The sequence below is a fragment of the Trachinotus anak genome, unplaced genomic scaffold (genome assembly GCF_046630095.1).
Source record: "Trachinotus anak isolate AG129_WGS33_773 ecotype Australia unplaced genomic scaffold, CSIRO_AGI_Tana_v1 ptg000005l, whole genome shotgun sequence".
Taxonomy (NCBI): domain Eukaryota; kingdom Metazoa; phylum Chordata; class Actinopteri; order Carangiformes; family Carangidae; genus Trachinotus; species Trachinotus anak.
Window position 1 is genome coordinate 16,781,942 of NW_027273856.1, and position 25,545 is coordinate 16,807,486.

The window sequence follows — 25,545 nt, forward strand, 5'->3', positions numbered from 1 at the left end:
TCATGAGTAAAAATAAATTAATCCCCAGTCAATCCTCAAACATTAAACATCTGCAGAGATGTTCATGTCACTTTGTACTTAAGTGCATGAATCTGGAAACTTCCAGGGTCATTGGGTGTGTGCTGCACCATAGGATGGGAAAGGAGGTCTGTTAAATGACACCAGCTCTGAAAACCATCTTAATGTACCATTTAAGAACAAAGGAACGGGATGAACTGTGCATGTCAACTATGGTCATTAGTATTATCCAGAAAAGGATGTTTCTGCTTGGGTGAAAAAAATATGGTCATTTGTTCTGCAATCAGGATATTTTCCTCCACAAGTAGGTCACATGCATTCTCTTGCATCTTAATAGTGTTAACTAGTGTTTGATTAAGAGATGTAATAATGTATGCATATGAGTGTGCGGGTGATTGCAGAGCGCGCGTGTGTGTGTATGTGTGTTTCTGTGTGTGTGTGAGAGACTGTGCACGTGCATGTGTGTGTGTGCTTGTGCAGTTCTGTCAACCTCGACACAAAAAAACCAATTTGTGAATACAGTGTACATTTCAGACCACATTTCTAACATTATACCATTGTTCTGAGTCTTCATACAAAATGTGTATAGAGAAAACTACAATAAAATAGTTTGCTATTTCTTTTGTGGACTGTCATGCAGAAGAAAAAATAACAAAAAAAGCATCTCAAATTCTCAGTGCTTTTTAATGTGTCTGACAATATATTTCCTCTTTTTTATTGCTATTACAAACTCTTTCTCCAAATGCTAGTCCCATGACTGCGACTCCATAGCTTCATGGGTAAAAATCTTACAACACTGTTTGTATGCAGGAAGGAAATCCATTTTATGGAAGGAACTTGGTTGAGTCAAACCAAATATAGCTTATTCTTGTGAGTTTATATTCCAACAAAGTGCCAAAAAACATGAATATCCAAAAAAAAAATCTGCCCAGTACATGAGCTGAACAAGACGATAAAAAAAGGTATAAAATACTTGTATGTAACTCAAAGCACACAATATAATGTACATCATAACCACTGTGTAACCACTGGAAGAGAGGGTTGGAATAAAGAAAACAGCCAAGTAGCAGTCTAATAAAGTGGAGCTACAGGGGCAGTAATATGACCTTTGGATAAAGTAGGAGAGTACTGTAGGCTTAGCACATCACATGGTCAAAGTCAGTCAACAGTTAGCACCATCGCTGACTTCAGTTCTCAGGATCAAGTTACAAAGATACAGAAAGCTCACTTTGCATTCCTTTAGGAAAGAAACAAAACAGGCTTGAAGTAAAAAAAAAAACAAAAAACACATGTAATAAAAGAACAGTTGTTTTTCTCAATGGCTCTCAGGCCCTGATTTATCTCCTCTTTTTGTTAAAAGTCTCTTGTATCACTTATCCGTCCGGCCACCTCTCCGTCTCACGCTCTCTCGTCATCACACAACTGTTTTTAGTCGGGGAAGCGCTGGCAGGCTTTTTTCCAGCGGCAGGCGGTGCACCACTGATCCTTGCGCTCCACCCCGTACACCTTGCGGCACTTTTTGGCCTCCCCGCGACCCTTCCTGCAGACGGAAAGACACAAGTCGTGAGGAGAAGGGAGGGCGCCGCCACACACACTTGACGTGATCAATCTATATAAAAATGAGAGCCAGGGGAAAATTGACAGAAAACAAATGACGAGATGATTGAATGAATTTTATCTTCCCTGGCTGAGCCATGGAAATGTGATTTCATAGAGAGTCGCACAGTGAGGGATAGAATGACAACCTGGAGGAGACAGATAGTGGACGGGGCCCAAATCAATAAAGCTTTATTTGTAAAACTTCATTTACACCCAGTGTTCAAAACATAGGGCACCTTCCTGATAGCTGCTTAATCTATATCGCAACTGTCAAATCTCAACAATCTGCCCACAACCAAACTTAAAACACTGGACTGGAGCCTGTTATCAATCCTAAACTGATACTGGACAATTAAATCTAAGTAATTTCTGTGTTTTGAAGGCATTAAAAGGTTGTTTACGACAATAGTGTTGGAGTAAAACATGCAAATGTTTCTATTTTAGTAGTTCTTTAGTCCATTTTTAAGCCTTTTTAAGACAGTGATCAAACTCTAATGATGCAAATCAGCCAAATATGATCATTTGCTCCAAGTCACAATGATGGATTTCCATCAACAGCTGAACCAGAGGTCTGCTGAGAAAACTGAAGCAAATATGTTTTCATTTATGGGACTCAGGTGTGGAAACTATGAACATGATTAAGGGAGGGTGAAGAAACAAAATGCACGATTAGCTTTTGGTTTCAAGGACTTATGGTCTTTATATCAGCCACAAGAGCGACAACCACTGGATGGGTTATTATAATCTTTTTTGAATCGTAATAGTTTTCACGTAGTACCACTATTAGGTCAAAGTTTCAATTTGTTGAATACTTTGGTTTATGTTCAAACACCCACAAAACTAATGATATTCCCATCAGCCTCAGCTGTGCTCAGTGTTTCTGACGCACACATTAGATGCTAAACATCAGCATGTTAGCATTTAGCTCTTAAGCATCACTGTGCCAAAGCACAGCCTCACAGAGCCGCTGGCAGAGCTGAAGTGTTATGTGTTAAAGTCAGACAGTGAACAGTAACAAACTCAGGTATGTGACGTCTCACCTGAAGGAGCAGTGAGTGCGGGACGGCGACACGCTCATAGGCTGCAGCCTGTTCTGTTGGAGCCACTGTTCCCCAACGCTGACAGACCGGCAGCGAGGTTTCACCATCTGAGAGAGACACAACCACAGCATTAATAAAAACAGTATCACATATGTATGTCAGTGACAGACGTGGTTAATAAATGATCTAACTGTATCAGCGGTGAGTCAGGATTCTATGTGAGAGAGTCTATTGTACCATGAATCTTCTGTCTTGTTTAAAATCAAACAGACTGATCTGTAGCACACCAACAATAAGATGCCGCGACTGAGATATGATAAAAACATTCTGATTATAGAGAGAAATCTAATCAAATATTGTAAAAGCAATTGTTACACAAAAAGCAGGTTTATAGAAAAAAAGAAAAAATTCAAGAAAAAAACTTGAAAGAGGCAACTAATAGACAGGCAGACACACACACACACACACACACACACACACACACACACATAATGACAGACAGAATGGGACAGTAGACCCACCGCAGTGTTACTGTGGCCAGAGACAGAGGCGGTGGGCGTCCAACCCTGGCAGCCGGGGCTTCTGGGGGCCACAGACACCTGGACGGGGCTACAGGCCTGCGAAGAGCAAAGAAGAGGAAACAAACCATGATTCCCTCGATCTGCAGAACCTTAAACTGACGAACAACCTCTTTCATGTGAAAGGTAAGTAAATTTCATCTTTGTACTAAAAACATTTAATCCTGCTTTGACTGATTTCTCGGCCACTTGGGGGCAGAAGAAACAAACTGTAAACACAACCCTGACACTGTAGCTGTTAGCCTCCTTTCAAGTTCATATGGCAAACATAGGAGCTAACAGATGCACATCCAGCAGTCACAGAGAAACGCTAGCATTCATTTGTGTTTTGTGAATTGTGTTTCTGACCATTGGCCAATATTCATTCTCCTTTTAGCTGTTTTAGTGACCAGCAACTCAACATCTAGCTCTTGATCTGCTAAATACTCCTCTATGTTCACCAGCTAGTTGCTAACTTTGTCTTTCTGCTGCTCTGTGCTGGGCCTGTAGTCTACAGTGGGCTTTTTTTATAGCTTTTTCTCTTAAACAGTTGTTGATGCTGCTGAAAGTGACACTGATGAGACCAGTGACAGCGAGTAAACAGTGACATTATGGTAGTAAAACCAAAACAATACGCTAAAAGATGCTAAAATGCCACATGGAGCAGAGGGAATCTGCTGTGTTGGGTTATAAATCTGTGGGTTTGTCACTACAAGCAAGACATTTGACGTTACACCTAGTCATTTCACCCACTGTAAATACAACATTATTACAGCAGCTTTAGGGTTTTAACCTAGGTTTTCTGTTCTGCATCATAAACCTACACGACAACATGCTAAATTCCCAAAGTGAAACAACAATGCAATGTTGTTTAGAACAGCAAAATGTTTACCACCTTATTTAAAGAATATACAGCAACCTTTAGTTAGAATGTTTTCACTGCGTAAGTTTACAGCTTACACTGATACAGGACACTGTTGCCCCCATAATAACTAGAAACAAGAGCTATAAACACACTAACCAACGCACACCGACCATCTGTTAGGTTCACCACGACTCTAACACACATATTCCTAAACCTGAAACACAGATTTTCTCCTCCTCTTTCTACCAGCTCGCTGTAACAAACAGGCAGCACGAGAAATGCCACACATTAAATCCTTTCCTGGGAAGTTGTTCCCATTCCCTCTGCTCTACTTCTCCTTCCTGTGCAACCCTCTGAACAAAGCACATTCCTGACACCCCGCCCCACAGTGCAGACAGAAGAAGATGGAAAAAATTTGCACTAATATCCACAAAACTGAACACAATAAATCCACGCTGTGTTAACCCTGAGTGTGCCTGGATCGGACACAAAAACGTGGCCGTGTGAGTTTAACGCTGTGCTCAGCCATGCAGCCTCCAGCAGCCATGACGCAAACACTGACCCAGAATTCAACCTGCACCTGTCATACACAGGCAGGGCCCCACTAGACTTCTGCATCCATGAGGAAATTAAAGACAAATGAGGTCCAAAATTTTCTAAAATCTGCATCATATGAAGAATCATATGCAAAACAAAAGTGTCGTGGTTGATTTTTAAGTTTCTTGGGGACATTTTTTGTAAGTTTATAGGATAAATACATTCAAAGTGGGCACAGACAAAAGGCCATCGAGACCTAAGTGCTGTACAACCACTGGAAGAATTCATGTAGTGTTTTTCTGCCTTTTACAGGCTGCTTTGAGTCTGGTCTCCTTGAGGGGAGCGAGCACGCCGACAGCTTAGTCTCTCACTGTCACAAAGCATCCATTTACATGCTCAGTGGTACAGGGTAAATGCAGGTCACCAGTAAAATGTGCTGCTTTGTGATGCATAAACAAAGTTGTAGCTCATTGGCTCGTTACAGAAAAAAAAAGACCTTTTTTTTGTATTTTGCAGAAGAAGGAATCTCGATACATGTGTTTTTGTTTTCATTTACAGCCTGATTTGCTGATTGAATTTGGGAAATGGGAAACTGTGATGTTTGGAAAGTAAATTCCTCTAGTCACACACTCAAATCTACGCCTGACGTTTAATAATTCATGTTAACAAGGGCTGTGCTGTCTCCCTCCATCGCTCTCAAAGCATCTCATCCCCCAAAACACTTCCTTCTTCCAGAGAACTCAAATTCTCAGAAATAAACTATTGTTTATTGAAAGTAGGGCTCTTCAATGCCAATACTTAAACTTTGTGCCAAAATGGGACATAACCTCAAAAATTCCCAGAAATCAGACAAATTGAGAGTCTTCTCTGAGTAATTTTCCTGAAAACAGACAGTCAGACAGTGACCAAAACATGAAAATACTCATTTAAATTGAGACAAATTTAATTATTTTAGTGGGTGAGTGTGTTTCCAGGTTTGCAGCTGGTGGAGCAGATCTACATCCACCCACACAACTAATTAATCGTCCGATCAGTCATATGAAACAGAAAAGTAAGAAGGCAGATTAACTAGTTGTGGTCTGGGAGGAACCTTTGTCTAAATATCAGCCACATGTGACAAATGTTATATAATAATAGTTTTAAATTCTGTATTTTCAACTCAAGTCTGAAATGATGATGAAAAGTTAACGAGTGAACCTTGAAAATAAAAGTTTTTCATTTTTGAGGAAATATGCCTCATGTCTCATGTAGCCATTTAGCTTAGCACAAAGGCTGGAGGTAGGGCCAAACAGCTAGCCTGGCTCTGTCCGAACACCCAACATCTCCCCAGGGGCTTCTTAATTCAGACGTCACATCCTGTTTGTTTAATCAGCACAAGAGCTGAAGTGAAAACACGTGACATTGTGGTTCAGAGGAGGTCATGTGAGGGACTATTTCTTGGCTGGGTGTAGTGACTCCCCCAGTGTCAGCTCATGGTGACAACAGGACTGGTACAGGTAAGATGGAGTTTATCATCTCTGGACAGAGGTTAAAGGGTTCCCACTCTTTTCTAGAGATCATTTTCCAGGACATTTTGAGCGTTGATCTAAGTCATATGACAGACAGGAATCACACCACGCACCAATGGTTCTATCTGAGGAAGTCGGATTTAAAATGAGCAATGAGGAATGATTGAATGAGCAATGATTCTGCAGTTATAAATCATCAACCTGCAGCATGTGATGTTACTTCAGGGTGCGTTCACAGCACGGCCAAACAAAACCGACAGCAGTCTGTTCATAAACGAGCCGACCATTTGAACATCAACGTGATCCTGAACACAACTTTGCCTGAAAATAGGAGAAAGCTGAAATAACTTTCCGGGACAATTTTACTTTTTTTTCTCATTTTCCATGTTTCCCATGACTGGAAAACTGGTCAACTGTTTTACAGGTTTTTCAGGATGTGTGGAAACACTGGGTTAGCTTTTTCCCCATTTCAAGACTTTTTGCTAAGCTAGGCTAAATGTCTCCTGGCTCTCTATCAACAAGAATAAGCTTAATTCTGAATGTCTTTAATGTTTTTTTAATGTTAATTTAAAAGAAAATAATGGGGTGAAGCTACGACAAAAAAAATGTAGTGTTGTGTTTCCAAACACTGTAAAACATTTTTGATGTCTTTTGGTATTTCCATTTTATTTGCTGACCTTTAGTAGAAAAGTAATTTCCAAATGATGGATTGAGGAGATGGAGAGGATTTATTGGCAGGTGAACATTGTAAGATATTTATTGTAAGAGTTTATTTTTTTCCCTGTCTTAAAGTTGTTCACACTCGGTCCCTGTCAGTGTTTGACAGTCTTCACAGTCAACAAGCCAAAACCCCTCAGACACCGAGAGCACTACTGCTGCACCCACCTGATAGAGATGCTCTGAGTGGATCTGCCAAAAGCTGCCGGGGGCCGACTGGCTGAGTGGACTGGGCCTGCTCGGGCCCAGCCCGGAGCTGGAGTTGGACCTGGGCCTGTGAGCTGGGGGGATCTGGAGGCCCGAGGCTGGAGGAGAACCACAGGAGGCCCAGCTGAGATGAGAGGACGAGGCCTGGCCCAGAGCCTGCTGGGAAGGAGCTGGAGCGGAGCTGGCATCCACGGTCTCACAGGAGATCTTGGTGTAGTAGAAGTCCTCCTCCCTCTGGGACTGGTCTGATCCACTGCTGTGTGTGTGGCGTGGACAGACCAGTGGACACAGAGAGAGAGAGAGAGAGAGAGAGAGAGAGAGAAAGATTAGTCTGTTTGGAGTGTTTCTGAAAGCAGCACTCTCTGTGGCCCAGATGTAAAATCTCAAAAATGTTTCATCACTTTCCCTAACCAAGAAAGAGAAGTCAGTCAGTAAAAATTTCAGCCCGTCTTGTCTTTTTTAATGTTGTTTTCCAGCTCAGAAATGTTCCACTGTGCCAAACTGTCTGGCTTTCACTTCAGCCCAGACTACAATGTAGACATGAGGCTCACCACTTACACCATGCCCCTTAAGCAACCAATTGATGTAATCCTCCCAAAAAAGATATTCTTTTTTTATACACCTCTAAAATGGTATTATATCACTGCAGTTAACACCAAGTGCTATAGGGGAAGTCACTGAGTATATAACCTCATCACAGTCACGTTAAAGTTTCCCTAAGAACTGTCAATTAACTCTTTAAACATAAAGCTTCTGATTTACATCTTCATTTTGCAGATGCACAACATAAAATATGTTTAATTTCAGCCACTGCTTGTAAGATCTAATGCTTAAAGAAGAAAGAAAGTGGCTGGAATAAACAGGACACATTGTTTTTTTTTATGTTTGCCATTAATTAGTAATTGCGAATTTCACTTCCTCAAATGAGTAAAATAAGCAAATATTAATGTTTAAACAGGTGCTTGCTATATTTTAGAATTTGCCTCTTTTAGTTTTTTTATTATTCTATGCTATTGGAGGGACTGTGGTGCAGTTTTTCTATTTCAAGAGGTGGTTGAAAAAAAACCAAAACAAACACCCATTACCGCAGGCAGAGAGTCTCTTTTTTTAAAAAGTAAAACATGAGCTTAGAGGGTGTGGAGGGGGGTTGTGGGGAAATTACAGCCTCTAAGGGATAAAAAACAGTCACATTGTGGTATCTGTAACTAAACTGAGGTATTGTTTCTACACCAGTATAAAATATTTAGACAGTATCTCTCCGTAAAAAGCATGTGGCTGAGGAGCCAGCTCACCCCAGATGCAGCACACGGATGTGTCGTTTTATTCCGACTGAAGACGTGAGCACTTTGCCACAACTGGGCCACAGACACTTGTACACACCTCTGAAGGAGCTCTGAGAGAGAGAGAGGGAGAGAGAGAACACAGCACAGGTAAAGTACAGGTGAGAGGGTAGGAAACATACAGAGAGACACAGATCAGTCTCAGTCTTTCAAAACATGACGCCATGCTTACTTTGTTGGTTACAGACGCAACAATCTCCACCATATGGTCCCAAAACTTCACCACTGAACATTTTTAAGGGACCGTGTACCTTTGGCTTTTTGGCATTAAGCTCCTCTCCCTGCTCCAGCTCCATGTGTAGGCCGTCATCGGGGCTGCTGTCCATCTCAGTGACAGACGGCGAGGGGGTGGGGCTCACATTACCATGGTCCCAGCTCCAGTAGCCGCTGCTGCCGCTGTCAGAGAGCTCGCCGCCGCCACACTCCATGTCAACTGACGATGATGAGCCAGCTGGAAAATGAGAGGAAAGGGTTAACTTTTTAAAAACTGCCTCATATCCTGTTTGCCAGACTTAGTGAATACTGTAAACAACTTGCTGTCATATGTTTTCACCCTAAAAGTGCTGATGCTGGTTCAATCCTGTGCAAACTCACCATTAATAGCTCACTGTGGAAATATACCTTATGGTTTAGATTTCAAACATTCCCTGTGTCTTTGTGATGAAAATAGATACTGTGCATTTGGGACGGCTCTCTGCTGCTTCCTCTCTGCCCGTCCTACGGAGAACAGCAGGTGTCCCACACCAGTGCCAAGGTTGTGACGTGCGTCTCTTTACTGAGACAGTTTTCCCATCATTTTACTCCCTTTTTGCTCCATTCTCTATTTAGTGATATTATGTTTATAACCCTCCCAATTTTTAAATAGCAACTTTAAAAATAGCAAATTATCTATTTTTTACTTGGGGAAATAAGCTTATACTAATCAAGTTTAAATAAGGAAACTAGACCTCGTCAATAATTACAGACTGTGAGCTTGCAATAAGAGCTTGTGATCATAGAGTCCTGCCAGTTTCTTTATTTATCATGTGTATTCACAACTCCTCTTAAACTGAGACCATGTTAAATCTTGCTACAAGAAAGAAGACCTTTGTGTTCTTATAAATAAAAAGTTGAGCAATAAAGCTAACGTTAGCTAAGTTTAGACAGACATTGCTGTGTAACTGACATGACTGAGTCAGTTTTCTGGCTTTAAGACTCCTTCTACCTGAGCTGCTACTATGCTACATGTTAGCATTTGACATTACAGTGCAAATGCCACAATGACAGTACTCAGCAAAAGTAACACAACCGAGCTTTGAAACAGCAAAGAGATGAGCAATAAAAGTTACAGCTACATCTCGTGTATTGTGCTGCAGGATTTTCACAACTGCTCTTAAAGTTAGACTGTGTTAATTTTGCAACAAGAAAGAAAACATTCATTTTCTTATAAATAAAAAGTTGAGCTTAATTCCGTGCACTCACAGGTTGTGCTAATACAACAACACTTGTTTCCTCATGTTAGCTCATGTTAGCAAACTTTAGACTGTGTGTAACTGACATGACTGAGTCAGTTTTCTGGCTCTAAGACTCTTGTCTACCTGTGCTACTGCTATGCTACATGTTAGCATTTATTCTACTATAAATGCCACAGTGACAGTGTTCAGCAGCAAGTAACATAGCCTAGCTTTAAAATAAAAGAGGTGAGCATGGAAAATTACAGCTATATGATATATAGGCTGACAGAACTGACACAATCACTGTGTTTACACAGCAGACAACTGATTCCTCTCTGTATTTTCAAGAGGAAATTATAGTTCTGCATCCAGCTTTGTATTTGCTCCGGAGTCTCCTTTGGTTTTACTGCACACAGTCGCCTCACAAATACTCAGTTTGCAGTACTTAATGAATATTATGTTGGGTTTTTTGACTTTAATGTATTGAAAAGCTGCTTCATAAATCCTGTTTGCAAGCATAACTCATAAGACTGAGTCTGGCTTTTGCAAGCAGTCTGTTACTGAACACAGAGTATCAATTTCTGAAAACGCACTCTTTAGAAAAGATTTTTAAGTTGTAACTAAAGTTTTATGAATTGTTAATAAATCATTTACTGCATCTTTATAGATAGCCATTAATTTGAACAACTTTTGGGTCGCCAGGTTCTGAAAACATTGACCTGTTAGACGACTGACCTCTTCACTGGACCAAACCTTATTAACCCTTGAAAGAGTTAATTCTTAACATTTTTTATCAATGACTTACAACTTCAGGCTTTGTGGTGAAACCGATTAGCAACATTTATAACTGCTCTATTATCAAATAGAAGAATAACCACCTGCCAATGACATTTCTCATAACAAGGCAACCCAATGTTTGACCTTGACCATGTCTTTTAAAAGATAAAGCACTAATAAATTACCTTTAGCCATGAATAAAGCCATTAGTCACAACATATGAGCCCGCTTATAAAGGATGCCTGATGAAGCTGTGTGTTGGTGAGGTGAGACAGACCTGGTCCAGGATCTGTCTGTGGAGGACTCTGGATCACGGGGCTACAGGACAGACTGGTCAGAACCATGGCGGCCATGATCTCGTCCATCTCCACTGACTCTGGGCTGCGGAAGCTGGAGACGACGTACAGTATAAGAATTAACATTAGACTGGTGCGATGAAGTCCACACACACACACACACTCACACTCTTACACTGTTAACTAACCCCCCACCTGTATGGTGCCTCTCCGGTAGCTGACATGTTGCCAAGATGCACTGTGGCTCCTACAGTTTGCAGGGGAGCGGCCACGTTGCTCCAGGCTCGCTCAGCCTCCCTCTGCAGGTAAACAGATGTTTTATTCTTGTGATGCCCCCTCTCTGTGAAATCTTTCTCAGTCTGCACACAGCTTTGCGTGTACACCTTTAAACAGAGGTAGTAAAATAATGAGGTCCAAGCTGAAGTCTGCAAAAGTTATGGTTTTTGCTTCTTGCTCTGGTTCACTTCAGCATCATCCTTCAAGCTGACATGGACAGACATACTCCGTTGGGTTAAGCTGTTTACATGAGTCTCTGATAACCTGCTACTGAGTTTTGCTGTTGCCACGAATAAAACAGTTAAGAGAATATTTCCTGTCCATCTGTGGCGTCCTGGAGGCCGACAGCACGATCTGCCAGTGAAACAGTGTGAAAAGGAAAAGGCTGCCAACCTCTGAACAGGTAGTACGTTACATCAAATACAGTGGAAGGAAATCATGACCTCATTTGTGAGAGCACTTCCTTTTTCTCAGTAAGTATTTAAACTTATGAAAATGCTATCATGAAAACGCACCTGTAGCAAGACGCAAGCCTAATACAGGCTATTTGTTATTTGTACGTTTTAAATGAATGAATTTGTAAATTAATAAATAGATGGAGGTTTGAATGAGCGACAAAAGCTTTGCAATAACACCAGAATTAATAATTACATACCAAGAAAACAATACATTTATTTTTTGAGCAGGAGTCTCGTCCCTCTCAGTCAACTTACAACAGTCTGCTGCATGTCCGGCCTATTGTCGTGCGTCGTTGTAGAGATGCAGGTTTGCAGTCCCGTCGGGCACACTGCCGTCCCCGCTGACCCTGCTCCAGCTCTGTACTCCGGTCCCATAGCTGCCATGGTGCTGCTGCACACAATGAGGGGACCCAGCACAGTGTCACTCCTTCCTGCAGAGGAGACAACAGGGATAACATGAGATTTGATCAATCTAATTATCTGACTTCATTTTTAAATGTTTCCACTAAAGTGAAATATTCCTAAAAGTGACTATACTGGGGGCCCCCCGGAGACTCAGTTCTGAACATCAACAAAACTGTGGAAGTTTTAAAAAACAATGGTCAAAATCAGAGCAGCAGACGTCAAGATATCCTGACTTTTTGTCTCTTGTTTGTCTCTTATTTCCCATAATGCATCTCAATGGTGTCTTTCATCTGATCCTTTCTGCTGTTGAAATGTCCACTTAATGCAAAGTTCACAGCTCTCATTGGCAATGCGCGCTTCCTGTTTCATGTCTAGAGCTAAAGCCAAGATGACCCTAAAGACTTGATCAGGATTAGAAAGATAAAAAATAAAAACTGAATTAAAAAAATAACCCTGACGATGTCATCACTGTTATTTTTCTCAGACTTTGTAAAGCTACTGCAGAACACAGAGGACAATATACAATTGTTTCCACAGGCAGACTAGTACTCCTCATGATGAGCAACCCGAACTTCATGTGTAAAATTGATGCAGTGCCCCTTCAAACTGTGCGTTTATATCACTTTTATATGATATAATGTTAACTTATATTAATAGTAATATTAATATAAGTGAATATAATACACTTAATATTGTATATAATATACACTTCCTTCCCCCATCGTCATTAAGTAACTTTCATTGCACATTTTGCACAGCTTCCTTCTTAAAAGCATGAACTGATGACAGTTGATGGTTATTTTCAGCTATATTAATGTATCATGGCATCAAGTGATAAATATTATGCTTCCTATGATAAATAAATATGATGATCTAACTAGAATGTAACTTTGCCAAAGAGTGTGTTGGCAAACACTCATGCACTCATCTTTCATCTCCCTGCCTGACAGTGCAGGGCAAAAACCCCACGGGAGATTTGGAAATTATTGCAGGAATTTGAAGCTAACACAGACTTGTGTGGATTTAAATTCTGGCTGAACCCAAATCTTTGCTGTGGTTTTGTTGTCTACTCTGTTAACACTGATAACACGTTCTGCAGACGTAATCTGACGTTTGGGTGCATTCACTGTGGCCTGTCGCCCATAGAGGTAAAATGGGGGCAATGTTGCATTCAAGACACGTCGGAATAATCCTGGTGAAATGGTCAAATGGCTGAAAGCTGAGTTTTTAGCATTTACCTTCCATGATTGACTATGTTTCACATTATATTATAATTTTAGGCTGTCAAAGTCAATTACTGGAGTTTCCTGGAGAACTGGTTGTCCGTTCTGATCAGCTGCTTCTTACTTGACCTACATAATCAAATGAGTCACATGAAGTAAATGAGTTCATTTGTGTTCCCATCACAGCAGATTGATTAATCTTGTAAGGCAAAAATACCAAATATTTTCTGTTTTTTCAGATACAGAGGTTTGATGCTTTCTCAGTTTGACAGTGTTGTGAGCTGGATATCTTTACATTTTAGTTTGAGGGGCAGTTTTAATAAGTATAAACAATTATTTGATTGATCAAAACAAAACAACATTTGACCGATTAATCAATCCTGAAAATAACTGCATATACTGGTGCAGCCCTTAATTATAATAACATTAATATTACTCTTCTTATTATTATTACTGTTAATAAAAATATATAAAAACAAAAACACTACAACAGCACTAGAATAAACAGAAAACTGGTGGGTTACATAAACACAGTATGTATACTGCTTTATATTGTATATGGTGAGTCTGTTTATATAATGTAATTTTAGAATTATTTTTTGAACAATTTCAATGAGCTGTTATGACGGGAATTTTTCTACTATAATTACTAAAGAGAAGTGGGGGTCCAGTGCCAAACTCTCAAGTTGTTTCCTCCTTGAAAACCTTCGCCCAACAGCATTTTAAAAAGGCGAAGCTGTAATCTCCAACTCTTTTCCTGTGGATCCGAACACCACATAAAGCCCGATTTTCCCCACCTTTCCACCAATCAGCGCCGAGTTTCAGTAGTAAACAAGCGGCACCGTGTGGGCGGGGCGCCGCCGCTCATTGGCTGAGCCCTTATTTTCAGGTACACACCTCCTTTCTGACAACGTGTTCAGACACGAGTTTCGCCGGGAGGGACTGAGCTGGACGAGGGAGTCATGTTGAAAATCACCTTATTCTTGACACCAAGTCAAATTTAAAAAAGCATTAAAAGGCCAAATGACACAAAACTGAAGGATGTAAATGTAGTATGTTTAAACACTGCGCCTGAAATAATAAAAAAAATAATGAAAATAATAATAACGTCATCCACCCACTGATGTAGTGAAAGTACACGCATTTGAAATCGCATTTATAGGCGCATAATTGCTTTTATCGTACATCAAAATACACGCATTTCAGCATCAGTCAGTGGAATTTGAGTGGGAGTCCCTGTAAGTAGGCTACTGCACATTTGATCCAAGTTACGCACGATGGCAGAGATTCACAGGAGGCAGCTCACACTTCCAGTTATTATCCTTACGCTGTTCGTGGCGGTGGTTTTGGTGTATCTTCGGGTAATAACCGAGCAGAAGTCACAGTTTATCTTGCATGAACTACATCACTGATCTCCACCCGGCAACGGAGATTGAGCGCAGGAGAAACACCCCCTCCCTCCTTCCCTCTCCCCAGCCCACATCGCTGCAAAACAAAAACCTACACCTGACAAAACAACATGTTTCCATGTACTCACTCGTTCGGTGGAGACCTCGGACCTGTCCGTCCCGTCGGAGCTGCAGCAGCCGCTCGAGTAGCTGCCTGGCCGTCCCGCCGCTCGCCGGCTCTTCGGTCTGCCGGGGGAAAGAGGGGGTTGGTCGGTCGGTTACGCGCCTACGTGTGTCTGCTTGGTGGACCAATGCCGGGGGTGACAGCTGGGCAGAGCGCAGAGATATCAGCCCGCAGCGCGCCGTGCACAAGAGGATGATCTAGGTGAGGGGTTACCAGAGCAGCAGCGGCAGCATCCTACTCTGTCTGCATGTCTGCCTGTGTGTGTGTGTGTGTGTGTGTGTGTGTGTCTGTCTCAGGCACACACGAATCTGCACCATTTCTCTCATGTCTCTCAGTCACATGAGCAACAGAAATGGTGTCCATGGTTTATTTTCTGCCCTTAGTAAATAAGGAAAAAGGATGCACGGATGAGAATGAGATTATTCCTCATACAAATACATTGCATTGACATTATGGTTAAACGTTTGATGGGTTTTTTTTTTACACACATTTTATATTGCATACAATTACCAGTGCAAATAAACTATAGGCCTACATGATATGCAAGGTACATATGATACTAAATGAATAAAATAAGACATTAAGCGGTCTGTAAGATGCTACTATTATATACATATATGTATATGTATTTAGTTTCATTAAACAAAAAACAGGCACACCGGATCAGTAATTGGACACCTTCAAGCACCATTAATTGTTTTAATCAAATGAAAATAGCTCAAACATAATAGATCTGCAGACTGCTGACCATGGTAGACCTATACCACATATCAACCCCCAGCATCACATGATAAATTGCCCTCATAGAGATCAAACACGACTTTTATGGGTGTTTCTGTGCCCGTGCCTGTGTGTGTGTGTGTTTCTGTGTGTGTTTGAGAGCCGGATTAGTGTTCACTGTCTGCACCCTTTCCACCAGACATCCAGTCAGCAGGGATTTTGGGGTCTGAGCACCGAGACAGTCAGAGAGAGAGAGAGAGAGAGAGAGAGAGTAACTCAATCCTAGTCCCAATCTGATTCCTAAACCAGACAGATTTCCTTCCCTTCCTACTTCACTTGTTACTGACACCGTGTAAACTTGACAGGCTCTCTAGTGACTGACTGGTGAGACAGATTGATATTGATATCGTTAACAGATCCTGGATTTACAAAGCAGGTAAACATTGATAGAAACTACAGGGCAGCACATTTTATCACGATCATAAATGTTATTGTATAACAGGTATAATGATTTAAGGGTAGTGGGCAAATGTTGGAGTCAGTTTAGATGGGATGTACAGTGTTGCTCACAGTCTGGGTGGAGCCTGGAAATTGGCAAATTGGAAAAGTCCAGTTTTAGGTCATTGGAAAATGAGATATCCTCCATCTGGCACCTTCTCTTAAACAAGCCTGAGAGTCTACAGCCACAAAAGCAAAACACAGAGCTAACATGCTGATGTTTAGCGAGTCTTATGTTTTCCACATTCACCACTTTAGCTTAGCGTGTTAGCATGCTAACATAAACACCAGCAACAGCTGTTCCTGATGGGCATGTTGTTAGTTTTGCAGGTATTTGGTCATAAACCAAAATATCTTTTCAATTCACCTCAGTTATTCCAACTGATTGTGCAACCTGAATCTCTGAACCGCATTTCATGAGAGTCTTTCCAATAGTTGTCAAGATATTTCTTGATATTTGGCGTTTGAGGAAAGGTCAGGGTTCATGTAATATTTCAGTAGACAAATTAAATCTTTAATGGCTGGAGGAAAAGTTTAGGGATCATCTAAGTCTTGAGGATTAATGCTCTGGACCCCACGTATCTCTGTACCAAATTCCATCTACTCCAGAGGAAGATTCTGATGTGCTTTCTTTGTCTCACAGAAATAAATATTATTTTATTTGGAGATCACTGAATTCTGGCCTGTTTTTCTTAAACCCCTTTTTTCCCTTAATAAGGAGCAAAAGAAGAGATCAAGGTATGAGAAATCAGTCCCGTCCACTTTGAGAATAACAGGAGAAACCCGAGAAAAGCAGCAGATCTTATGCTGAGCTTACAGGTCTTCATTTGATCACAGTCACAATTTCAGGTGTTGTGCAGGCTCATTTATAAGCCAATCAAGTTTTCTTTAAGATCTCACTGTTTAGCTGATTATTTCAGACAAGTAAAGATCAGAGCAGTGAGAGAGAAAAAAGACTATTTTAAGATCTTAGGAGTTGAGATAAAGAAATTGAAAAAAATTGTCAAAATCTTATATTGATCTAAAATTGAGCTCAATTGTGTTGAGGAGAAATAGACTAGACAAAGAAGAGATCTTATTCTTGTATTTTCCTTTCCTCTGGGATCCAATTGTTCAGACAGTCACAAAAAATCAAACATCTCAACCTCATTGTCCCACAAGAAGAGAACTACAAATCATATTCCTCAGGTGTAAGAGAACATGCTGGTTTGTTATGGACCTCAGCAAAAATCACATCATTATCTGTTTTATATATTTTTTTCAGTGAAAATGAAAATCATCTCCTCCCCCCACTAAAATCATGACTCATACTGCAGTCACAATAGGGTTTGCATATCGCGCAGCCCCACTAAAAATAGTTGTTAATGTTAACTATTTTTACTTCTAAAAAAAGAGAATGTCTGAGTGTCTGTTTATCTATTCAAAGTGTTTTTCTACCCAAGGTTCATATTGACTATTGGATTCTATTGAAAAAACTAATTTCAAGGCTGCTTGAAAACACTTGTGCTCATAATTGTTTATTTGAAATGTCATTGCCATCAGTATGAAGGATTTAATGCCCATAAAGTCTAAATTCTCAAATATTCATGACTAAATAAGCAACAGTCAAAGTTAAAGTATTGAAGAAAAAATATGAAGTTATTATTCATTTCGACTTTAAAATTCACAAATACAGTTCATGTGCTTCATCAGGAGTGTGTGGGTGTAGTTTGATTAGATTTGATTGACAGTAACCTACCTGTCACAAAACTGTGACACCCACTTGAAACCAGTGAGGATCAGACAGAGACACAAATACACAAATCACGCATGTGAAATAACCAAAACTGTTTAACTGTAGAAAAAAACCTTTATGTTCACTTCAGACCAAATTGCTCACAGTAAGAAGGTTTTTAGGGCCTTCAGTTTACAGTGGGAAGAGAAGCCGTATCACAGACATCAGTGTTGTCTCACTTGGGTGTGTTTATTTGGACAGTTGAGCAGATTAATATGGCAACGCATGGCAGGAGAACAGGCATTACAAGAACGACAGCTCCACCCTTTGAAGTCTTCTGACCTTTGGTTCACTTTGAATTCTCTGTAAAACACAGGTGCCACTCCCATCTCATCACAATCTGCCAGGAGGGGCAACAATGGCTTTTGAACTGTCTTTGTTTCCAGGACAAACAGACCCATAAGTACCATGAATGTCATGCGTGTTTACAATTAATGTAACTCTACAGGCTAGACTTAATCTGTGCCCGATGACCAGATCAGGAACTGTTCAGCAGCAGGAAAGAACACAAAAGAACAAATAGAAAGCCGATCCCTCCATTGATAAGGAAAACGCACCAAGGGTTAGAAAAATCCCCTCTTACCATAAATAATCAGTGTCAATACATGCAACACAAGACCAGAAATCACTTCATGGTTTTCCTATCCAACCAACAGTGGAAACTGTGCAGGTAAATAGTATGATTAAAGGACCATACCTGTAGTTTTTCACATTTTATCCCCATATACTTCAAATCCCCTATACATTATCGGCAAGAGTCTGCAAAATTATTTCCATGCAGTACAGAAATGAGTGGAAACCATTGGCTGCCAGGAGTACTAGGAAAAATACATCCAAAGATCTTAAATTCTACTGTATTCATTTGAAAATGGCTGTCAGTATTAAAAGAGTAGTTTGACATTTTGTAAAAAAAAAAAAAAGGTTTATTTGCTTCTTGCCAAGAGTTAGATGAGAGGATAGATACCACCTTCATATCTGTTTGTTAAATATTAAGTTATAGCCAGCAGCCAGTTAGCTTAGCTTAGCATCAAGACTGGAAAAAAAGGGGGTGTGGGGTGTTTTCTGGTACAGATTAAACAAAAAAGATATAATTTTGAGCTTTAACAATGCTGGTATGTCCTTGTGCTAAGCTAAGCAAAGCTAACTGTCTCCGGGCTTTGGCTTCATATTTTTAACAGTCAAGTATAAAAAGTGACATTGATTCTCATGTCTGACTCCCAGCAAGAGAGCCAATAAGCGTATTTCAACAAATGTAAAAACTAATAAGTAAATACACTCTATAGTAAACAAGATAAAAGGTTCACTGTCGTCTCCCACTGCTTTACACTCAGGAAAGAGCTTCATGACAATTACATAATTTGATCAGCTCCCTGTTCACTTAACAGTGGGAAAGCAGAGGCTAAAGCCACACACATCAGGAATCAATATGACTAAGTGCCGATCAGAGGTAATAGAATAAAGCCAAGTTAGCCTCAAATCAACACCTCTCAACTGAATCTGTCAGGCTGAAAGCAATGAAGACGAAAGCAACAATTTGGCATTGCAACTGTTTTTTTTGTAGAGTTTATAACTGCTGATTTTTACAGTCAGAGTTTAAAAACTTAAACAATTGTGTGTATGATCATATAGTTCATTTAGTATCATATAGCTCCTGTGTGGGTAATGACAGAAAAAAGTAGTAAGAACATGCAGAATCCAAACTCTTCAAAATACTAAAATATTCAGAAGAGTCAATGACTAGTTAATACAAAGTCTTCAGGTGAAAAGTTGTGTCATATGAATTCAGAATCCATTTAAGAGATATGATTTTGAAAAGAATTTCCATCCAGATAAGTGAAGGCCTGACGCGGTGAAGTCAAGGTGTGGATGGTGGCTCGAGCTGGCAGAGGACAGGGCCAACTTTCTCTCCGTCCTCTCTGTGTCCGTCCATCTGTCCTTTTGGGACAATGTCAAGTGTGAAAAACTGGGGTTCTGTTAAAAGGTGTGTTGTGGAGCATGACTTGTCCTCTTTCCTGATTCTTGCTTTAGAAATTGGGAACATCTGTTTTCTATATGGTGTTTGTTATTTGGCAGTGGGGTAATTGTTCAGGTTACTTGGTTATTGCTGCATAGATCTTTCCAGTGTGCTAGGAGGCATGTTTCTGTGGTCTCTCCATGTTGAGTAGGCTGTGGACCCTGGGTCTGGACATTTAGATAAGAAAGTGTAAGTGAAACATAACCTTTAGATTGAATTTTTTCTTTTTTTCAATTCATAGAAAACTCACCAGTGGTTCCTCCAGTCTTTGTGCCGGCATTCCCATTGGCTCCCCCTGCTCCATCAGTCTGTCAAAGAGAAAGACAGAAAGGATTATAAAGATGTAATATCTTTGTATGTTAAATAAAAAAATATGAGGCTGCAGCTCGCAGCTGGTTAACTTAAGCATAAAAACTGGACACAGGAGGAAACAGCTAGCCTGGCTCTAACCAAAGCTGACAAAATCCAGCTGCCAGCACTGCTAAAGCAATAGCAAAATGAAACTTCTAGCCACCATATGCCTGGTTCTTGGCCCAAGTCTGGATCATATACTTCCACATCTGGGCAGATTTCAGGTGTTATTTTCTGGTATTGGCCGGGAGTCGGATTTTCTGTATTTGAACCAGGATTGGTTCAAATGTGGCAGTAACATCTCTCAGTCATGTTGTATACAGGCCAGATTTGGGCATATGCTGGGTCAGAAGAAAAGAAGCATGAGGCCGAAGTATGGGCTGGACTTATTTTGCTATTGTCTGTGTAATCCATACAAAACTTTAATATAACATGTTATGGTGAAATTGATGAAAAATGCTTAGTTAAAAGCTTAGTTATTTATCTGATTCTTTTAATGTAGGTATAATTTTGGAATACTATAATATACAAATTGTATACTATTTGTATATTATATACTCCTGTAGTTTAATTTATAGAATATAATAGCAATTTAATTGCAATATTGGAGGTATTACAATTATTAATTTTCTTCAAATCATTCTGCTTTAGCTTTTGTACTGTATGTAAATCATTTACAATTAACTAAGGTAAACTTACCAGCTGTTTTACCAACTGAGCTGCACTGAAAATCATTCAGCATTTAGGCTCATACAGTTTTTGTTTCACAGGAGCACATACACAGAAATATTTTTTAGGGCCAACTGACCAACAGATTGAGTTAGGACCTTATTAAGCTTCAAACAAAATGCTTATCGAATTGTCTAACAGTGTAACAAATATGAATACTTCTGGTCTTATGACACTGTTATGATATAATTTTGTTTCTTTAAAACATATGGAGACCTTTATCCTCGCTTCTGCTTGCAGCATAAGATATATTATATTACAGATATGCGACGCTAAAAGAAGCTTATCAAGAAAGCCTGGGGCGGTCTGGAACTTGCTTTATGCGTGGTATGTGGTAACGCCTATCAAACTCTCAAAGAGAGGTGCTGTGGGACAATACAGCAAAGTAACAGCAGCTCAAGGGGAACAAAACCACTTTTCCCCAACATTGTTTAACATAGTCTCTCATTGTAAACTGGCTGCGATCCTCCTTCCATGCCTGTGGTTGTATCATGGATGCTTGTTAGCTTGAATACTGATTTGGTGATTTTGCCCCTTCTGCTTGTACGTCCCTCTGCACTTCTACTATCAACCGAGTCAGTTAATGCTTGGCTTGAATGCTTTACAGCGCCCCATGTTGTATTTTTAACATCTTAAAAGCGTCAGACATTAGCAGGTATCATGCACGAACACCCCTGCACAATATAGCCAATAACCTCTTCCTAATTATGTGGGATAGTAGTCAGTCTTCATCCACCTGGACCTCAGTGAAGCACTGAGCATAACAGACCACAAACAGAACAGTGACAAAAACCAGAGGATCAATACTTCCTGTCCTCTTCCTACTGTACATTATTGAGAGTCATAGACTTCTCTCTCTTATATAACTATAAATCTGACATCTTTTTAACACCCTCTAAGTTAATAAGTTGAGTTATTTCTGACAATCCCATTTGGAGACTATTTTAATGAGGGCAGTGCAGTTCATTTATCATTTTATCTGGAATCTAATCTGTTATCTGTTGCTGATTTTTCAGAGGGCCATTTATCTTTTATATTGTTCAGCCCAGTGTATCTTCTACCAAATATGTGTCTTTATCTCCAGGATGTGTACTGTGCTGCTGCGTGGACTGTGATACCTTTCACTGTGTTCATTTGGTGGCAAATGATACTACATTCTTACACTGTTTTGACACTTAATTTCAGAATCTATTAAGATTTTAAGACTTTAATTGAAGTAAAAAGCTCTAGTAGGTTCAGTTACAGATTTTAGTATGTAGCATTATAATTATTATATTAAATTGAATTCAGTAATTCATGCCCAAAGCTTTTGCGATTCAAGCTATATTGAAAAAATAATGGCCATGATGCACTCATAATATCCTGACAAATTATGCCAAACACTCTTTGAGCATAACTTCACATAATTGGACATTTTTATTGATGGCCTGATCTATTTTCATTTGTCTCCTGGGTTTGCATGGTTTGAATCTAATGAGGCCAATAGCAGCTGCAGTATCACAGCCTCTACTGTCCTCCTCCTGATAGCTGATAATCAGCTACTTATTGCTCCTAATTGGGAGCTAATGAACCACAATAGATACCACATGCTACACTTAGATACTGAATGCTCTGCTGATAGAAAGAGGGAGGGAAAGAACTAGAAACAGAGAGAGAGGAAGATGAGAAAGAGAGGCAGTTCATACCGTTGTTCCGCTCACATCATATGCGTTGGAAGTATTCCTGTGGATGACAACAAAGAAAATGAGAGGTTATCATGTGTTATGATAGTATGTCATATCAGAGTACGCTCAGGGTGTATAGGGACAAAGGTCTCTACCGGAAGTCCTGTTTAGATACGTAGGTTTTATTTATGGCTCGAGAACTTTAGCCCTGTCTGTGTGTCTGTCTGACACATTTTGTCTTTGGCTCTTTTCCGAGTTTGTCTCCTTGTGGATTTTATCAACCTGGTTCATGCACACACATGTAAATAAGGTCTCTGATCACAGTCCCCTGCCGTCCATCCAAAAAGTCTCTGTGTTTATAGTGGTCATCAACCTGCCCTCAGCGCTCTCCTGTGCTGCTCACTGCACCGTCCAGTAATCAAGTATTCATACTCGGGCTGTCAAATGATACGTTTTTTGTGAATCCCGATAAATCGCTGAATTTCAATAGTTAATTGCAACTATTATCACATTTTATCACATCATTAAAATTCTTTTATTTTGCATTTCAGAACAGTTTTCTCTTGCTTGACAACACATAACCATCAGTCTGTCTGAACTAGAAGCTAACGTTAGCATGTCTGACGTGTAATTATGAAGATGTCTGATTATTTATTTACCTGTAAACAAGCTCGCAAATTATATTTTTATTTTCCATTCCATCTTCACCATCTCATCTCATCATGATTAACTTATTAATGCTGACAGCCTATACCCTTATATCTAAACTTAGCTGGAGTCCATTAGACCTGACTGGTTCAGTTGAGCCCAATTTCTCATTCAATTGCTGTAAAAGTTTGAAGTCTGGTAAGTTTTTAAACTTGACCAACAAAGGTTTTAATGTTGTGTTCTTGACAGAGCTGTCATTTTAATCCAGATTTGCAACTGATTTGACTAGGACGAGACTGGACTAGGCCTTCCTTTGACAAGGCTTGAGACAAGACCTGGAACAGGACTTATGATGACTTGGACTTGCTTTGTCAATATTTGAGACTTGACTGGCCCACAAAGGTGTTGCAAGTGGGTGGACAAATGACTGTTTTGAGCCAATGACAGGAACTTTTATGTTGTCGCTGCCAGACCACATTGTACACTTGATCACACTTGCAGTCTGAGTGCGTGCTAAAAGTCTACATACATAGCAAAAACTGTATCAAAATGGATGGCTGGTTAGCAACAGGAAGAATTAAGAGGAAAAGAGACAGTTGAAATGGACAAATGATTCCCCCCACCTGTCTAAAAAAAGAAAATCTGCTTTCAGTTCAGTCCTGATCTGTAGATCGTTATCACTGAAATAAAAAGTGCTCAGAGAACACTTCTGTATTGTTATGGGGTCGGATGTGAGCCGCCAACATTTTCAAGAGTTGGAAAAAGTTGTGAATCAATAGTCTGAATGAATGAATTAATCAGGCTTATGCATTTATAATAATGTATTTCCCTCAGCATGTAAAGATATAATACACAAAGTTTTCATCTTATCAGTTGAAGTGTGAGATCACATATCAGACTGTTGCCTTCAGAACCTCCTTTGCGTTCTTTGATGCCGCCACATCTATACTTTGTCTTAAATCAGTCAACACACACTGGCTCTGGTGGATCCTTTAAACAATCAAGCAAAGAGTTATGAGTTGTGAGTTATGATTCCTATCTATCACTGTGGGCCCATTCCAGTTTCATTCCTCTGAGTGACAAACCAGCCCTGGAATGTACAGAAACAGACTGCAGGAGATAAGACTGTTGCTTCACCCTACACTTCCTCTGTGTCACTGTCACTGGTATGTTTGGCATGACAATCACACTGATGGGCGTGCAAACAGACACATGCACACAGGGATGTGTGTGAAGACAGCCACATACATGTGCATGGACACACACACACACACACACACGTACAGATCTCATCGGGACCATCAGGATGTTGAAGTTTAATGATCCCGGCCCCGCCCAATCGGCTCAACTATGTCAGCCTTAAAATGATATTTTACTGCACTTCCCTGCCTCCTCCTCAAACAGACAACGCCCTTCATCAAAAACCACCTGTCGAGTCAAACAAGTCTCTGTTCTGTGCTGCTGGAAAGCGATGAATAGGAATTAAAGCTGCACAAGTCCAGGGGACAGAAAAATGAATCAGCCAGCATGTTGTGAACAGCCATTCCCAACAGGAACAGACTTGTTTAACTGGGTGGCAACGCTTGTCAAGATTATTCATACATTACATGACACTATTCTTAAATCATTTAACTCCCTTTGGCTGCCAGGAGTGCAAATGGTCAAAGGCAGCTTCTATCTTACAGTGTACTGGGAAAAAAAACGAACACTAACATGCTGAAATTAATGTCACTCTTTATCATCACATTTCACTCACCTGTGACACTTGGCACAAAGGGCAAGGAGAGTAACGCTGAGGATGAGGAAGACGACAAGGGAGATGATGCCCACCTCTGGAGATGAAAACCAACCCAACATGTCAACTGTCCCTACTGGAGCCATGGTCCTGGTGCTCTGTAAAGAATGGCAAACCCAACAGCAAAGTATAAGCACACTGTCAAAGCAAAATTCATGAGGCTATATAACACTAATGATGTCTTGTAAAAAATACACCACACATGATGAAATCCAGCACTTTTCAGATTCTTCAAGAAGATATACCATAATGTTAAACAATACAGAGAAAGGGTTTACAACTCACTGTGGATGCTGCTTGACTCCGCTGTGGCTCTGTCACCAACTGCTGTCAGTCATTCAACTGCCTTTGCTTTATGTGACTCACAGCAGGCAGGCGACTTAGGGAGGGACTCTGCTCATTGGTGTCCAGTCTGTTTTGAGGGAGGTGCCATCACAACCCCATAAACAACCCATTGTGTTGTGTTTCCACTGTCACTAAATTACATCCATGCCTGAGTGCCTCGGCACCTGACATGCCTGTGG

The 25,545-nt window shown here is 40.3% G+C and overlaps 3 protein-coding genes across 3 annotated transcripts in view; 1 reads left to right on the forward strand and 2 right to left on the reverse strand.

Annotated features, from left to right (window-relative positions):
- The window catches only part of elp3 (elongator acetyltransferase complex subunit 3), a 127,841-nt gene that overhangs the window by 64,663 nt on the left and 37,633 nt on the right, over positions 1 to 25,545 (forward strand). The window lies entirely within an intron of this gene.
- Positions 684 to 15,154, reverse strand: znf395b (zinc finger protein 395b). Its single transcript, XM_071479458.1, has 11 exons — positions 15,143 to 15,154; positions 14,794 to 15,025; positions 11,884 to 12,059; positions 11,090 to 11,277; positions 10,876 to 10,988; positions 8,640 to 8,839; positions 8,341 to 8,441; positions 7,010 to 7,304; positions 3,179 to 3,274; positions 2,658 to 2,764; positions 684 to 1,558 (listed from the first exon to the last, which is right to left on the reverse strand). The coding sequence occupies exons 1-11, from the start codon at positions 15,152 to 15,154 to the stop codon at positions 1,447 to 1,449; spliced, it is 1,632 nt and encodes a 543-aa protein (XP_071335559.1). The 3' UTR covers positions 684 to 1,446.
- LOC139621763 (uncharacterized) lies at positions 17,989 to 25,447 on the reverse strand. The gene is made up of 5 exons (XM_071478587.1): positions 25,307 to 25,447; positions 24,983 to 25,119; positions 22,600 to 22,636; positions 20,085 to 20,142; positions 17,989 to 20,001 (listed from the first exon to the last, which is right to left on the reverse strand). The coding sequence occupies exons 2-5, from the start codon at positions 25,105 to 25,107 to the stop codon at positions 19,919 to 19,921; spliced, it is 303 nt and encodes a 100-aa protein (XP_071334688.1). The 5' UTR covers positions 25,108 to 25,119; positions 25,307 to 25,447; the 3' UTR covers positions 17,989 to 19,918.